The sequence below is a fragment of the Aquila chrysaetos genome, chromosome 2 (assembly GCF_900496995.4).
Source record: "Aquila chrysaetos chrysaetos chromosome 2, bAquChr1.4, whole genome shotgun sequence".
NCBI classification, from domain to species: domain Eukaryota; kingdom Metazoa; phylum Chordata; class Aves; order Accipitriformes; family Accipitridae; genus Aquila; species Aquila chrysaetos.
Window position 1 is genome coordinate 25881252 of NC_044005.1, and position 16951 is coordinate 25898202.

The 16951-nt window shown below is 55.6% G+C and overlaps 1 protein-coding gene across 4 annotated transcripts in view; it reads right to left on the reverse strand.

Annotated features, from left to right (window-relative positions):
* Positions 1–16951, reverse strand: part of TMEM63C (transmembrane protein 63C) — a 35455-nt gene that overhangs the window by 7796 nt on the left and 10708 nt on the right. For 3 of the 4 annotated variants that reach the window (XM_030000998.2, XM_030001008.2, XM_030000988.2), the window contains exons 2-9: positions 6306–6420; positions 5811–6031; positions 5331–5410; positions 4125–4212; positions 1873–1910; positions 1308–1450; positions 949–1000; positions 402–510 (exon numbers count right to left, since the gene is read on the reverse strand). In XM_030000998.2, the coding sequence (XP_029856858.1) occupies positions 402–510; positions 949–1000; positions 1308–1450; positions 1873–1910; positions 4125–4212; positions 5331–5410; positions 5811–6008 (708 nt within the window). In that variant the 5' untranslated portion in view covers positions 6009–6031; positions 6306–6420. Of the gene's footprint in view, positions 1–401; positions 511–948; positions 1001–1307; positions 1451–1872; positions 1911–4124; positions 4213–5330; positions 5411–5810; positions 6032–6305; positions 6421–10680; positions 10782–16951 lie in introns of those variants that run through there. The other variant, XM_030001019.2, reaches the window with a different exon arrangement.

The window sequence follows — 16951 nt, forward strand, 5'->3', positions numbered from 1 at the left end:
GGGGTCTGTGGGATGTCTTGCTGCCACCCTGCTCGCCCAGCCACTGGGAAGGCAGAAGCAAGTCAGGGCACTGACTGCCACCCCGGAGGCTGGTCAGCACAGACCTCCTCAATGCCCGCTCCCAGACCCCAGGGGCATAGCCAGACACTGCCACCTCCCAGACAGATGGACACAACAGAGCTTCAATCTCAAGAGACAAGGCAGCAGGAGAGAGAGGTATGCCTCCAGGCTGCCAGGTTTCCTCCAGAAGCTGGAGAAAGCTAGCCATATCTTTCCCTGCCTGCCCCGTCCCAGCCTGTTTCTAAAGCTCTCTCTACCTACTGGGACCATCCTTTCCACAAAGCACAAAGTTGTCCATTAGCACTGAACAAGGCAGGCTTGGAGGAGGAGTGGTTGCTCACCTTCTCATTCTCTCGGTATTCCAGGTGGACGGAGTGGTGAGCCATGCAGAGGATGGTGAGGATGAAATAGATGAGGGCGAAGATGCTGTGCAGCCACAGCAGACGGTCCCTGGAGGAGGGGAAGAGGGGATCAGTGAGCGCTGCTGTGGGTGCGTGGCATGCAGACCAGCCTGGTGCTCAGTATCTTACCCGTGGCCACCCCCACTGCCCAGTGGGACCTCCCTGAGCCAGCTGCCAGACCCCCACCCCAGGGACAAGAGGGGCAGCATCCAGGGTGGTGGCTGAGATACTACAGAAATGAGGCCGCCCAGCCCCCCCGAGAGCACTTCTGCCAGCAGTGGGGTGCAGCGAGCAGTGCCAGCGTGCCAGGCACCACCACTGCGCTCACGTGTGGTGCAGACAACACGGGAGCTACCACCAGCAGTGTGCTCCTCACATGCACCCGTCCCTGGCATGGGGCTCTGTTGAGCACCATGTCTGGGTGCTCCCAGCAGTGCCCACCACAGCGGCAGCACCCACAGCCCCCCAGGATGCGGGAGCCACGTACTGCGTCGGGATGTTGGCGATGGTTGTCCGGCCGAAGTGGGTGGGATTGTGTCCTGCAGGGGAAGAGGAGAAGCAGGAGGTTAAGGGCACCTCGTGCATGTCCATGTTTGCAGCGTTAGTGGCTCTGGTCTTTGCTCCCTCCTTTTCCATCTCCCAGGTGCCCACCAAGCCCCCGCTGCCCTGAAGCTCCCCACCTCTTTTGTTCCTCTGTTCCACAGCTGATGGTGGGTTCCCGTTCACGTGGGGGGTCCTGACAGAGGGCTGCTTCTGCCCTCTGTCCTGGTGGCAGGGTACTCGCCCCAAGGGTGGGGAAGCATGCACCACACTCCTGAGCCATCCCATGACTGAGGAAGCACCTACCCAGGAGGTCCCCTGAGAAGTTGACAGGCAGGATGACAGCCACGGAGAGCACGCAGACCAGCATCAGCAGGACCAGGAGGTGCCGCTGGAAGGAGAGGTAGGTGGTGGCATCGATCCCACACTTGCTCTGAATCTCCTCGTCCCTGGGGGAGAGGCGGGAGGAGGTGAGCACTGGTGGTGCTGCCCCACCACCTCCCACCCTGGGGACACTGGCTGCTCCGGCCTCACACAACCCACACCAACTCATGGCATCCTGCCTGTGGCACGTGGGATTTGGGCACAGAGGGAATGAGGGACACAAGCAGCTCTCAGGCTGCCATCCCATTACAGGGCCGGCTCCTACCAGAAGAGGTTGAAACCCTTTTCTCTGGGACAAGATCCAGGGGCCAGGAGGAAGCGCAGTGGTGAGCTCTCTGCTCTCTCTCTGAGCAGGGATGTTTTAAGAGGGCTCTCCTCTGCTGCTGGTCCCAGCAGCTCTGGGTGATGGGCCACCACCTGTGGCCACCGGCTCCCCAGGGGTGGGCAGCGGTGGGGCATGGCCACGATGCCGAGGACACACACTTACTTCATCTGGTAGATGGAAATGAGCCAGGAGCAGAATCCCTGGAAGGGAAGACAGTCGGGATGAGCCAGGGGCAACCACCCCCACCTCCCTGGTGAGGAGCCGGGGCACGACATGCGCTGGGGACACATGTGGAGGCGCTGCGGTGCCTGGGGCCGGGGGGCTGAGCAAATGGAGGCAGCGCCCAAGGCAGCCCGGCGATGCTCAGCCCAGTGGCTTGTCCGCAGCGGTGGCAAAGGCAGCTGCCTCGGGAGGAGTGGGAAACACGGGGCTTCTCTGTAACACAGGCTCCTGGCTTCCAGCAGCTCCCCACTCTGCCCCTTCCCTGACAGTCCCTAACATGCAATGTGCTTTTTTGACCACTAACGAGCGCTGAGCTGGCACTGCCGTAGGGTAAGCGCTTGTGTAATAGCTCATTCCCTGTCACTGCATATGCAGTATTAGGGTTTTTCTGCCCTACGCATTATTTTTCGTTTTACCGACACCAGAGTTCATGCAAGTTGAAGGTCCCTCTGCAGTCCTCCCAGCCATGGCTGTACCGAATAACACTCAGCTATCCGGCCCCTCCTCTTCACCCCTTTCCGGAGGGTTTATGCTGACCTAGGACGGGAGGGACCCCAGGCAGCCCCCTGTGGTATTCCCTTACCCTCCCCCGTGAGAGCTGGCAGCTTCTTCCTCCTCTACATCACCGGGCTTTACCCACGCCAGGACCTTCCCTCCTATGCCACAGCTCAGCTTCATCTGACTACCGCAGCAGGAGGCTTTGGAGGTGCAGACATCCCTGCGCCCCCACAACAGCTCCGCGGGGGCTGGACACCCCCTTAGCACAGCTGGGCTGATTCCTCTCCTATGCCCCGTGGTGGGGCTCTGCTCTGGAGAACCATGTCTAGAAGGTTGCCCGTGCAGACCCCAAGCTCCCTGGGCTGTAATTTCTTGGGTTTTCCAGAAACCCTTTGGAAAAAACAGCATTTATCAGCTGATTTCCAACTCTCTAGGATCCCCATGTGCAGGAGAGAGGTTGCACACTGCAGTCAATAGCTTGGCTATTCGTCTCAGGGTGTGAGAAATCCTGTGCCTGCTCCTGGGAATTTGTGATAGTAACGGGAATTTGTCAGGCTGCTTTTATTGCAAACTCATCCTCCAACCCCGCTGCTGGAGGGATGCTCTGGTGCTTCCCCACAGAGAAGGGCTCCTGGGCAGGAATTTGGTCAAGCGCCTCCTCACTAGATACAGGCACCAAAACTTTATTTAGCTCTCCTGCCACATTCTCGCCTTCTCCAGCAAGCGTTTTCTATCTTCAACATCTATCAGTCCTACAAACCCTCTGGCAGGTTTCCTGTTCCTGATGTGTGAAGAAAAATCCAGTACTTGCTTTTATGCTCACTACAAATTTCTCCTTAAAAGCACTCTTCTCCCCACCTTAGTGTATTTTACATGTAACCTGGCAGAGTTTAGATTTTCCTGATTTGGGAACAGCTTGACTTTTAAAAAGATGTCTTCTTACTTCTAATAATCTCCCTTAATCTGCTCTTTAGCCGTGCTGGCTTTCCCTGCGGTCTTTCTCACTTAATTTTTGATGAGCAATATACATTTGCCCAGAGCATCCGCTATTGAGCCTTTAAACAGGCCTCCTGCCACCTGCAAGGATTTTGATTCTTTACCTTTCCTGCCTAGTTTTTGTTTAATAAGTCATGTCATTTTTTCATAGTCACACCAGGGACTGATTTTTGAGCTTTTGCTGCCAAAAACCAGAAAGAGATGGCAAAACATGTCCATCTGTGCTTGTTTCCAGCAAAGCCTACTTTGTGCCTGGTGTGGTAGAGAGAAACAAAAGATGACTTTAAAACCCCCGCAACCCACCATGCCAGCAGAGGTGGAGGTACAATCCAGGGGACTCTGTCCTGCCGGGACCAGAAAGGTCCCTGCAGGTGTGCAGCGAGGCTCTGGCCATGTATCCGACTAGGTCCCCGCAGCTGGCAGGGAAGGCCATGCAGCCGGGAGGTGCTCACCCTGGCAGGAGCATCCCCTCCAAGCTGCTGCTCAAGGTAGATGCCTCAGAACAAGCCAGGACAAAGAAACCCTCCAGCTTTCCCAGGAACATCCAGCTGCTAAAGGGTGTTAAGCAGGAAACCCTGCACTGGGGGGTTTAATTTCTCCCATTTAACTTCTGACCTGGGCTTCTGGTGAAGAGCAGGGTGGGCTGGGCCAGGACGAGCCCAGCCTGGGCTCCCGCTGCCACAGCCACCAGCACTCACCACGTCCTTGTTGTCGGCATCCAGGGGGCTGCTCTCCGATGGGGACTTCTCCTTCTCGCTCTGCTCTCCATAGAAAAGCGACGTCAAACTTCGCAGTGAGGGGCGGAGCGGAGGGGTGAGGCAGGAAAGAAGCAGCAGATGGGAGAGTATGAGCATCCTCGGAGAAGCTTCTCCTAGGAGAGCAGCCTGGAAAATACCTCCCCTCTCCCCGCACCCTGTACTGGGGCTGGACCAGTGACTACTGCTGGGCTCAGGGCAGGGGCTGCATCTTGCTGCCTCCGCACCAACAAGTCCCCGCAGCTTCTCTGTGGCCCTGGCCCACACTGCGGTGGCTCATGGGCAATTGACCTTAGCTCCAGGACAAGGGACTGCTGAACCAGATTTTTTTCTATTCCACCGGTGTCAGCCCTCTCAAATGGTATTGCAGTAAAAAGGAATGTAATCAGAGCTTGTATTTTAAGTCTTGATTGCCTCTTTGATCTCCCTGGTGAAGGGAAGCATCGCCTGTCCATTGCCAGACTCAGCTCCAGAGCCTGAGGCCAAGATGAGCTGGAGACGGGAGAAAGCAGGAGAGCTTTTTACAGAGTTTGCTCCTGCGGGCTGCCCAGCCTTGCAGAGACCCCTCCTGTGTGCACCCACTTGCACAAAGAGAGATGCTTTGCTGTCCTGGGCACGCCATGCTCTGGCAGACAGGCAGCTGTGGGCAGCACAGCCCGCCTGGAAATCTGGTCTGGGCTCTACTTTCACCAGGACACTGGTATTTTTTGTGGGATTCTGCACCTAGCCCAAAAGATGGGCCAGGCAAGCCACCTTGGTGGCATGAGGAACAGTGTTATTGCTGTGTGCCTCCCTCCTCCTACTCATTCCGAGAGAGTGGCAGGGGGGGAGGCAGCGGCTCGGTCCCCACTTGAAAGCAGCTCTTGGGCCTCTGTCCTTCCCAGGACAGTGCCCTCCCTGGCACTGAGAGCACCGTCACCAGATGGTGCCTGCAAGAGGAAATCAAAGCTGGCCTGGCCTTTCCCTCTCCCTGCAGCAGATGGTGCCTGTGCCTCCATGGGCAAGGGCAGCCAGGCCATTCCCAGCGGGAAGGAGGGACAAGAACACCTGCTGAGCTTCTCCGTGGGCCACCCTGCAGTGCCGGCCCTCCTGCCAGCCCTCTTGGAGAGGCTGGAGCCATCATCCGCAGTGGCCCCGCATCCTCCTCACCTATCATTGTCCATCAGCAGCGCCAGGCGCCCATAGTCCCAAGCTGCTTTCCGAAGGCAGGAGAAGACCAGGAGGAGAAGCTGGAAGAAGAGGGAAGAGGAGAGGTGAAGGGTTTGCCTCAGGGTCTTGCCCCGTGGGGTCTCCTCACATGTCTCCCTTCTGTTTTCTCACTCATGAGCCCAAGCTCGTGCAAAACTCTTGCCTCAAGCCAAACTGCTCCTGCTCTGTGACGTCGCCACTGCTGCCCAAGTGCCACCTGCTGCCCACCATGATGTGGACAAGGCTCTTGGTCCCCACACTCACCCCTGTTCCTCCAAATTAGCCAGGCGCACCAGCGCGCAGGCTGCACTCACGTGTGGCTGTCAGCACACCCACAACACACGCACCCACCCCCCGCCCCGCCACGCTCACAGCTGGTCTCTGACAGCACAGCTGGGGGCTGCGGTGCCCGTAGGCATGGCACCCTCCTGGCCCGCTCACCAGCCAGAGGATGAAGTTGATGGCGAGCACGGTGGGCACGCCACCGAACGGCAGCCCTTCCAGGACGGTGCTGCGGGAGCGGGCGCTGAAGCATTGCTCCTCTGTGCTGTTCACCAGGGCGTCCAGGAAGCTGAGCATGTCCAGAGAGGTGGGGCCGGCACCGTCAGGTGCTGGCTCCACCGAGTACACGCTCTCCATCGGTGCCGTCGTGGGGCCTCAGCCTGCAACACAGCGGGCAGGGGTGAGGATGGAGAAGCCTTTGCCTGAAAAGGGGCCGTGGCTCTTTCAGGTCCTCCAGCGAGGTCCAAGGAGCTCACTAAGGGCAGGGAGGGGAGAGGACTGACTGGTGACTTTGGGGTTTCCCCAGTCCCAGTCTCTCCCAGGGAGGGGCTGTGGGACACAGGGCGGGGGGTGTTGCTGAAGAGATCTCGCAGCTACCTCATACCCTTTCCCCACCCCGTTAAACCCCATGCTATTTGGTTGGCTCCATCATACCTGAGACAGGTCTCTCACCGCCTCTGCCCCTCAGTCCTGGAAGCTGGGTTGAGTCATGGCCACCCTGGTGTGGTCAGCAGGCAGGAACAAGAGGCCAGATCATTCGCTTGAATTTCTGAGAGTAAGAGCAATGATGATGTTAACAACTGGGCTGCTGGGGCTACGCCGGCTTCGCTCCCCACAGCTAGATATCTACCGCATGTGGAACATCCCTAAGCCCTCCCTTCTCCAGCATCGCGACCTGTGTGACTCAGGAGTCATGGGACCTCCCTTCCATCTTTCCACCAGAGCAGAATTGCTCCTTACAAGGTATCTTGATGTCTTCAGAAGAATCAGCTTCTCAAAACCCTAAATGCCAGGCTTCCCTCCGCTTCCCCGGGAGCTGATACCGCAGGCTACAGTCCTCACTGGTAGGAAATACTTAAAGGCCATTAATGGCCAAGACTGTGGCTTGTTTCCAAAACCTTTCCTACTGCCATGCTTTAGGTAGGAGAGGATCCTCTCCAAACCTGCAGTGCCTGGGACCCCTGGGAACCAGCACCCTATAGCAGCCAGCATGGCTGTTATTCATGGGGATGCCACAGATCTGCGTGCCAAGACAGTGCTGAACGGCTGCTGCACTCACCAGAAGGACAGGAGGAGAGGGAACCAGCACAGCAAACACTAACAAACACAGGGTGGGGACAACAGGGCCAGAGTCTCTTCTCCTCGTGTACCTGCCGTGCCTCCGTGCCTTGGAGCTCCCCCAGCACCTTTAGTCAGCTGCTCCTGGTGCCTGGAGAACTGTGTGGCCTTCAAAGGAGGACAGCTATGACCATAGTGAGACCAACCACATCACCAGGGTGACAGGGTGCTCTCATGATGGTCCATTAATAGGTTGTTGGCGGGTTTTCAAAATGGCAACGAGGTTGGGTCCCTAACAACTCTTTCGAAAGGCCCCGACTTAGGATGTCTAGTGCTTTCTAGCTAGATAAACCTAGAGGGCTGAAGACCCTGCTTAGGGGAAGATTGAGGTTACCGGTGTCTGTGGGAACAGATAGACAAAGAAGCATTGTCTTTGGATGCCTTGAGCAACGAAATATAATTTTAAAGTTGGCCGGGTCCAGAGCAAGGGTTTTTATCAGATGACCTCCAAGTGGGCCCTTCCAACTGCAGTTATTCTACGTCCCTATTCTTGGGGACTTGTGCTCACGGCAAGAACACCTTCTGGCCTGCCTGAAGTTTATAAGGAATTATATGAGTGCCTTGCCTTGCAAACATGCTGAGCACAGTACATTGTAACCAGTATATTTTGGCCAGTGCAAAGGCCACGTGAAACCTCAGCATGCTTATTAACATATACTCCTGTGAGCTTTGTATTCAAGCCACTGGGCGTTCACTCCTCTTCCTCTTTTTTATGTATATTCCAGCCACAACTGGGACCCTCCTGCAGTGCCTGCAGTCACCCAGCGACAGCTGATCCCTGCTGCAGGATGTTCACAGCCCACATGGGCAGGACAGAGGAAGAGGAGCAGGAGCCATGGTCCAATTAAGTAATGAAGGAAGGTGCAAACAAAGACAGCCAGCACCTCCAGGAACCTGGAGATGCAAAGTGTTTATGGCGGTTTTTTCCCATCAAGACCAAACAGGATCAACTCTTCTTCAACACCAAAGGCAACCTGATTGAGAGGTCCTTGGGGAGCACAGAGAGAGCATGGACAAAATACCTTGGCTTAGAAAGGGGATCTTCCTGAGCTCTACATGGATTTGCTTTGTTGGTAAACATTTACTTCTGCTCTGTCAGTGTGACAGATGGGAGACTACAGTAGCATGTGGTTTTATGTGCACTGCTGTAGCCTCAGCCTCTCTCAGACCATGCAGCTTCCTGCTTGAGATTAGCCCTGTCCTAAAGCTTCTGAGGAGCCCAGACACCCCCCACCCCGCAGCTGAGCGGACCGGGTAGGATGGGGGTGCTGGGACAGGACCTGACAGAGGTTACACGTCTGAGACACTGACTCTCTTTGACCTCCTCGTTCAGGGAAAGGAAAGACTGAAGAAGAGGGAGGTTTTCAAACACAAGGGTTGATTAAAAAAAAAAAAAAGGCTCTGACAGCCTGACAAATGCAATCAGGTGGACACCAGGGATTCCCAAGGGATCTTCAATCCAAGCTCTCAAGAGGGTTGAAGAACTTAAGAACTCTTCTTGGTGCCTGCAGTTTCCAAATTAAACAGAGAGAGATGGTGACTTGCTGTTTTCTTCATTTCTGAAGCATAAATTCCAGCCTAAAGAGAAATCTCCACTGGAAGCCAAAGAGTGGCTGGGATGCATGGACCAAGGCTATGAGCCCAGCAGAGCCTGAGGCTCACCCCACTCCAGGGTTAGGCTGGCATCTGGTTACCTGCATAGATGCCTTGAAGGGATGTCAGAAGCCACTGAACTACAGGCATCAAGATCCCCATGACACACAGACCAATGGCAGTTCCTGTGCATATGGTGCAGTGTCACCTGGGGCACGGGCTTCAGTGTCTGCTACAGATCTGTCCATGCTGCCTACAGCATCTTCAGTTCTCCTCAGGTGTCCCTAGCCATATATATATTGATCTGGCCAGCCCGTGGTGTCCGGAGACATCATAGCCCAAGCTGGGACAGCTGACCCTTAGTGTGGCTCCCAAAAGAACTGCCAGGTCACCTGAGATATGCTGATACCGCTCCAAAGGGCATCCCAGTAGACTTCGGGCTGAAGTACCATCCCTGCAGCCAGGTATGAAGCGAGGGATGGGCTGGCAAAGCCTCCCTGTAGTGTCCTCAGTCATGGTCTGCCTCCCAGCCAGGGTTGGGAGTCCTGTACTTCGAGGCCCAGCATGGTCCCATCGGGATAACAACCCCTGAAGAGGAAACTCCAACAAGGGGAGACCCGTAGGAAATGAGTGGGCCACTCTGGCAAGCAGCAGCTGTTTGCCCTGGACCGCCTGCCTCCTGCTTGCCGCCAGGCGGCTGGGGAACCACCTGGGCCACTGGGACCTCTGGTCGGGGTCAGCCCTTTCCTATGGAGATGCTCTCAATCTGTTCTCCCCATGTGCATGTCTCCCTCCCTCCCCTCCTCCTGTAAGCAGCAGAGCCATCGCCATCTGGCATTGTCAGCTGCTAAATAATTCATTGCCTTTTTGTTAACAAGGAGAGCGTGTCTCTGACCAAGGGAGCTGTTGGACCTTCAGCAAATAAACAAGGAGACTCTTAGCAACCTCCAAGTCCCTTCTCCGCCACCACCACTCCAATACCCAGCAGTAAGATCCTGCAGCTTGTTTCTAGGCACCGTCTTCACGCTCGTAGGAGGAACATCCTGCCAGAGGATGGCAGCGTGAGGGGGATTTTCACAGGGATTGGTACGGGTTGTCTTTCCCTACCAAGTCCTTGTTGCTGTCCTCTTCCCCCAGTAGCAGATACTTTGCTCCTGGTGGCTAAAAGCAATGGGTTTCTCCTAGAGATGGTGCTAGTACCTCCTGCTCCAAGCTCTCCTGCCCACAAGCCTCCCAAATGCAAGCCTTCACCCACCCAGCCCAACCGGTTCCTGTCTCTCCACCCAGCATTGCTGTTTCAGTGCCAGACTCTTACTACACAGAGCAATTTCAGGAGCAGAGGCCACCTGAAGCCACCTGTCCAGCTCTGTCCCCTCTCTCAGGCACCTCCAACTCCGTTGCCCAAAGAGGCCATCATGTCATGCTCAGGCCTGTAACGCAGCCCTTGCGGCATATCACAGCTCCTCTGAAGCTGATCTCAAGCTCATTCTCCTGCCTTTTCTCTGGTCCCTTCACCCTCAGATACCCACGGAAACTCACCTTCAAATACCCAAACCAGTACTTTTCTAGACCGTTCCAGCTGATCTCACCTTTTATGGTGCTGCTCTTAGAAAAGCTTATGCAAATTATATAGCTGCAGCGTTACAATTAAAATAACCATTGGGAACAACCAGCTAAAAGTAAATCATGTAAATGTTCTAGGAACAGCACATGCAGCAGAAACTGTAAGAGGAGATTTCTGCTCATGTGCACCAGGAACAGCTTGAACTCAGACCTGTAGGACATGTTCAACCTCCCTCCAACTGGAGGAATACCTTACTTGGCATACAGAGTGAGAGATCACACAGACACTGTAGGTCAGACTTAAAGTCACTGTTAAAACACCTAAGCTAAATTTTCACACCAGACTATGAGATAATTCAGCATTTTGCAATACTCTGGTGACAGAACTGTGATCGTATCTTAAAGGTCCAAACAAACCCCACAGTATCGCCAGACCAGTTCCCGTTCCCAGCTACACCACTGCCGTTGTGCTTTTCCCAATCTTTAAGGGCCAGAGGAGGAAGTATTGTTGTGAATAACAGAGGCAGGTGGGTACCTTCACCTCCAGAAGGTGTTGGGAGAGCTTCCTATTAGCTGTGTATGAGGCAGTGCCTCCAGATGCCAACGATGGACAGGCGTCCCTCGGCACAGCCGCTGTCCTGGAGAAGTGACAGCAAGTGGCAAGTCAAGAAACACAGGAGTGGATAGGGTTGCAGCTTGGAAAAATGAAGCCATAACATAGAGACAGAAACTGCAATACATGGTCTACCCAATCTAAGTCTTACTTAGAGGAAAAATGCTAAAATAGGGTCAGAAAACAAGTAGAGCAATAGAGAAAGGCAATCCTTCTTTCTCCTCTTTGTGACGGCTGTGAATGGACAGTGAACCTATGAGCATTGTCATTGAAAGTGATTTGCTGGATAATTTCTACGAAGCATTTCCAGTGTGTAAGGTTTGCCTGGAATATTCAGTGCCCTGTTTGTTTTGTTGATACACCAGCATATGCTTCTCCTCTCCAGTTGGGTGGGCACTAATCCAGAGAATCAGATTTCCAATTAAAAATAAGGCATGTCTTTTATGCGAATGCAATTTTTCAAAATTTATCTTTCCCTTGAAGCACCCTGCCAGCAAACTCATTTACTAGGGGATTCACGGACAGCTGGAGTAGCAAAACACCAAAACAAAGTCTTGGGAGTGCTCAGATGACTAAGCGGGCCTTCTCGGTGTGCCTGCGCTCACCCAGCCTCAGCGTCCCGCTCTGGCAGGGAAGGGATTACTCATTTCGGCTGGCAGGTGGGCAGCTGGGGCACAGGGCTGCTGATGGAGCTGCCTGTGGCCATGCGAAGCCAGCAGAAAAGCCAGGCTGAGCAGCCAGACCGTGTCTCCTAGAAAGCAAGCATCCCAGCTACCTGAGTGCCTCTGCATCCTTCTTCCTTCACAAGATGTGGCCAGGCTGCGGGAGGGGAAAACGAGGACCACTGTAAAGGGAAGATCAGGTTTGTGCTCTGGTGTGTCCAGGACCGGGCAGGGAGGAGAACCTTCAGCGTCCCACCTTGTGGGACTGCAGTGACTGACCTTGCGGCACTGCAGTGATGGGGAGGCCAGGAAACCCAAGTCACTGCCACTGACTCAGCACGACTAACAAATGACCTTGGGCTGGGAAAAGGCTCATCAACACCCTGTGCTGAGCTCAGCACACACACCGTCAGAGGCAGTTTTGGCACCAAAGGCCATGGTGACCTCTCTGTCCCTGTAGCTCGGTGCACAGAAGAACAGGCACACCACAGGCCATATCCATCCCTGAGGGGGACGAGCACAGAGGAGATGGGACCACAGACACGGTCCTCCAAAACCCTGTGGGGGTCCAAGGCATTTCTCCCTGGCTCTCCCTTCACCCTTCCCTCTTAGAGTCATGGCCTGCAGGTCCAAAAAGCAAAGAGAGAGTCAGGATGCTGGTGGCCTGTGGGGCAAGCGGGTGTGGGGCAGCAGCATCCCTGGACAAGGCTCTTTGCACCACCTTTGGCATCTTCAGGGCAGGAGCCTGCACAGAAGACCAACCCCACTGTGACACTGCCTACCTCCCCGGGGAAGTGACCCACAGCGAGTGGAGCCAGACCCCACTGGGGAGCCAAGGCGCTGGATGAGAAGAAATTGGTAGCACCAAGGCTGACACTGGTGTGAATGCTGTGCCCCCACACCTTGCTAAGGCCACAGCACAGACAACCCACCAGCAGAAGACCCTGTCCCATCACAAGTAGGACAGCAGCTCCCTCACACGGGAAATACACCAGCCTGTCCCGTTAGCCTGCCAGAAACCAGATGCATCTTCCAAACAAGGAGAACCACACAACAGGTGGCAACCTGGCCGGTGGGCTATGGAGGCTGAGATCAGTAAGGTTTGGAGGCAAAGGACCACTCTGCAGCAACTGATGACTCCTAAAAGGTATAAAACACCTGCTCAAAGACTAGCTTTGTCATTGCCAATGAAGATATGATTACCCAGAGAGGTCAGGAGCACCTTGGCAGCTGGTCTCCCTTGTCCTCATATCACCCACAAATGACCACAGGTGCTGGGGTGCTCAGGAGGATGGTGGGTATGAATGTGGGAGTGAGTGGGATCAATGAGAAAATGACTGTGAGCGCATGGCTGAGTAAAATAAACCTGCTTAAAGATGGTGGAAATAAACATAACCTTCCCCACCCATAAGCTCTAGCACTGCTCTCCCATGGAGGGGCATGAATGCCCTCCAGGCTCACTGCCAGCCAGGGCAGGATGATGGGAGGGAGCGGTTGGCCCATGAGACCACCCAGGCCCTGGGGATGCAAACCCCCACAGCCAGCCCCTTCCCCTCAGCGGTCAGCCCGCCTTCGGCGCCGCTGCTCCCGTCCCCAGTGTTTCATGTGTCCTCCCAGCCCTCTGGGAACTTCCCACAGAAAGGGATGGTGGGGAGGCACAGGAACCCACCGTGAGGGACCACATGGGCAGCAGGATGAGGGAAGAGGCGTCTGTTCCCGGGACAGAAAATGTGTGTCCTCCTCCCCACTCTCCTCTCCTCACCCAGCACTCCCAACCTGCCCTGCCAACACTGACCATCTAAACAACATAACCCACCAGGAGGGTGAGACTGTGACCCCATTTTGAGGAGCCAAGCAAGTTTTTCTGCTCTCAGGAGTGGCGGGTTGCCACCACCTTTGGGAAACCTTGCTCAGGGTCATGCTGCCCCAGGGACTCAGCTGAAACCAATACTGCATTTGAGAGCAAAACCCTCCCCTGCCACGTCCCCCTGCAGTGGCTGCCGCATCGCTCCCAGCTCCTTGCCCTCCCCTCCTTCCCCAGCACTGCCGTGCAGACCCAGAGTGGCCGCATTTTGGCATTGGGACAGACTAAGCTCCATGTATGAGGTTTTTGAACAAGAAGGCGTACCAGCCTCCAGCCTCCAGCGGGGCTCTGCAGGACGACGTTTGTGGCCTTCCTCTGCAGTACAGCAGCCACCTGCACAAGCCCCTTCTCCTGGAGGGATGCTGTGGAACAAGCAGGACAGCACTGACTCACTGCAAAGCTCCTCAGCGTGAGAATAAAGCCAAACCTCGGGCAACCGAGAGCAAACGGTGCTTACAGCGAGCTCTACAGCCAGGGAGGTTTGTTTGGGCCGGCGCGTGGGAGACGCTGTGCACAGAGCAGCTCTTCTCCAGCGCATCCTCCACGCATGCGTGAGCCAGCGGCTGCTGGAGCCAGCGCACGGCAATTGGGAAGGAAGAACTGGAGCAGGGTTTATTCATTCCACCTCCAGCCCTTTTCGCCACATTTGACTAAGCTGCCACTGCAAGCTGGCTCTAACCTATGTTTGGTTTGTATTTCAATATCCCCCTGTGCACACAGCGTGCTTAGCTCCTCACACCGCACTTTGTGTGTGCAAAGCACTGAGCAAATGTGAGCTAATTGGGCTGCAAGCTCCCAATGGCAGGGGTCCATCGCTCATTCTGCATCATGCACCCTTGCTTTCTGATAACGCTTAAATCAATGCTCCTCAGCACAAAGGATTACCCGGGCCAGGCCCAGCCAAAGCACAGGGCAGGGAGCTGCCTGGCTGCTAGTGGGCAACAACAGAGAGCAGAGAGCCAGGAAAGGTGGCTTATAATAAAGATGGGGACAGACTTTTTAACAGGGCCTGTAGTGACAGGACAAGGGGTAATGGTTTTAAACTAAAAGAGGGTAGATTCAGACTAGATATAAGGAAGAAGTTTTTTTATGATGAAGGTGGTGAAACATGGGAACAAGTGGCCCAGAGAGGTGGTAGATGCCCCATCCCTGGAAACATCCAAGGTCAGGTTGGATGGGGCTCTGAGCAGCCTGATCTAATTGAAGATGTCCCTGCTTATTGCAGGGGGGTTCGATTAGGTGACCTTTAAAGGTCCCCTCCTTCAGCATCTTCAGGGCAGGAGCCCACACAGAAGACCCAAACTTTTCTATGATTCTATGAAAAAGCCAGGCTGACTGCAGGGGACGAAGACCCAGGAGGCTCACAAGTGGGAAAGAGGCAGGGAGTCACCCCGGGGTTCTCAGTTAACATACAGGCATGGACACACACATGCATTCAGGAAAACAGTAAAGAGACCCCCCCTCCTCTCCCTCCCCCAGGAGGTCCCTGCTCCGAGCTGAGATGCTGAATGCTGTTCACAGTGCCCAGAGCAACCCCCACGCTTGCAATTAATTAACAAAGATACATGCAGATGGGGACAACTCCTAGCCCCTGCTGCCTGCGTGACTGAGGGCCACCGCAGCAGCTGGCCCTAGGGAAGGGCTTGAGCTTCCCCACAAAGGGTACCCCTGGGTTGCTTATCGCCTGCCAGCTCCAGGACCACAACATGCTGTGCCCACGCACAGCCAGCCCGGCAGCAGCAGCTCCCATTTGGCATCGAAGGCCAAGGCAGGCACCTCTCAGCAAGGCTGCGACAGCGGTGGGACGTCAGACGTTTACAGGCAGATTGCTTCCTCCTCAACTCAGGTAACCATGCTCAAACTGAGGAGGATTTTAAGGCCTCTGTGAAGGAAAGTGCCACCTCTGCCGGGAAGAACACTCTCTTGTGGAAACCTATATGGAAACCAGGAGCAGCTGTGCCACGGTCGGGAGCCAGCCCAAAGCTGTCCCTGCGGGTCACGGGCATCTTTCACAGTGCCACAAGGTGCCAGGAGCATTGTGGTCCCTGGAGGTGGGGGAAAAGGCAGGATGGAGGTAGGGGAAAAGGCAGTTCTTTCCTCCCCAAGTCCCTTCCGCTGTCTGGGGAGCAGGGAGCTGTGGGAGGTGGAGATGAGAGTGAGAGATTTATCTGCTGCCTTTTATAAAGCCACCTCCTGCAGAGAGACTGTCAGCCATGGGAGCAGCCAGCACAGCTACACCATCACCAGTGAGTGGAGGGAACCTCACCCAGGGCAGAGGGAGAAGACTGGCAAGGAGAGGACTTGGGCTGTGCATGAGGGGGACGCAGACCGGGAGGCCCAATACCACACTGCTTGGACCAGGCAGCTCCGGTGGCTTTGCACCACAGTGCCCAGCCAGGATGGCATGGTGCGCTTGGGAATGGCAGGGACCTCACCACTGAGCTGGTGGAGAAAGCAGACGCATTTCAAGTCCCCTGCGTGGTTGCTCTCAGCTGCTGAGCTCCAGCCAGCCCTCCTCGCAGCTGATGCCCGCAAGCCTGCTGTGCAATGGGGGGCGAGTGCGGGCACATGGTGGGCTAGCAGGGGTCTGGCACCCATGCTGCTGGGCCCAGCTCTGCTCTACTCCAGCCTGCTGCTGCCTGATACAGAGCCGGGGGCACCCTGCCACTGAGCACCCTCATTCCACAGCCTCCCAGGGGCTAGTATAAGTTGGGCAGCATCATGCTTGTCCCATTGATCCCCTTCTCCTCGGGCCACCTGTGCAGCTCCCTCCACACTGCTCTGGGGGAGGCCTTGGCACCCGGCTGCTGCCAGCCTCCCCCTCTTCGCTCCTCCCCAGCTTCGAGCAGCCACAACGTCCCCCACAGCTGATTCTGCAGCAAGAGCAAAGAAACACTCCTGCCCTGCCCAGCTCCCCCCTCTGCAAGCACAAAAGCTTCTTCTTGAGAGCAGTGGGTTACAACACTAGATATATATACACACACACACGTAAAATACAATTTTAGAGCATCAGCAGAGCTAGAACATTCCTATCGCCTGTGCTCAGTGCCAGGAGCAGAGCGAGGTTTGGGCTACAGCAGGAGCCCACAAGCACACCATTCGCCAATCCTGGCCTCGACAAGGCTTTCCTCCCACCTCTGCCCAGCTTCTGAGCAGATTTGGGTAACACCAGACAACCGGCATGAATCACACCGCCCTGGGAGCATGGGAGCTGGCAGCTCAGCAAAGGCTCCTGCACCAGCGGGTTGCACAAGCGGGGATGGCCCCGGCAGCCACTGTGCTAGCCACGTCCAGCCGTGCCAGAGGGATTAGCTCTCAGCATACCAGTTTGAATCAATAGCGCATCAAAGGGAAGGGGAAGCCTTTGATGGTGAACACAGGGGCCTGCAACGGGAGCACAAGGAGAGAAGGTGCTCCCAAAGGCGTGACTCGGCCACCTCCATCCCCCGGAGACGTATCCATAGAGGACCCTCCAAATCGCCACCTATCCCCCAGCGTGCAAGCAAATTTGGTCCTTGAAAAGGAGAAGGGAAGAGACTGAACCCTCCTCACGGTCTCAACACCAGATTGCACTGCCTTTGCCTGGGCCGTGAGCCAGCCGCCTGCCCTCCCACCAAATCCTGCCCCCGTGCAGGGCCAGCCCACGCTGCTTTTCGCTGGGGCAGCG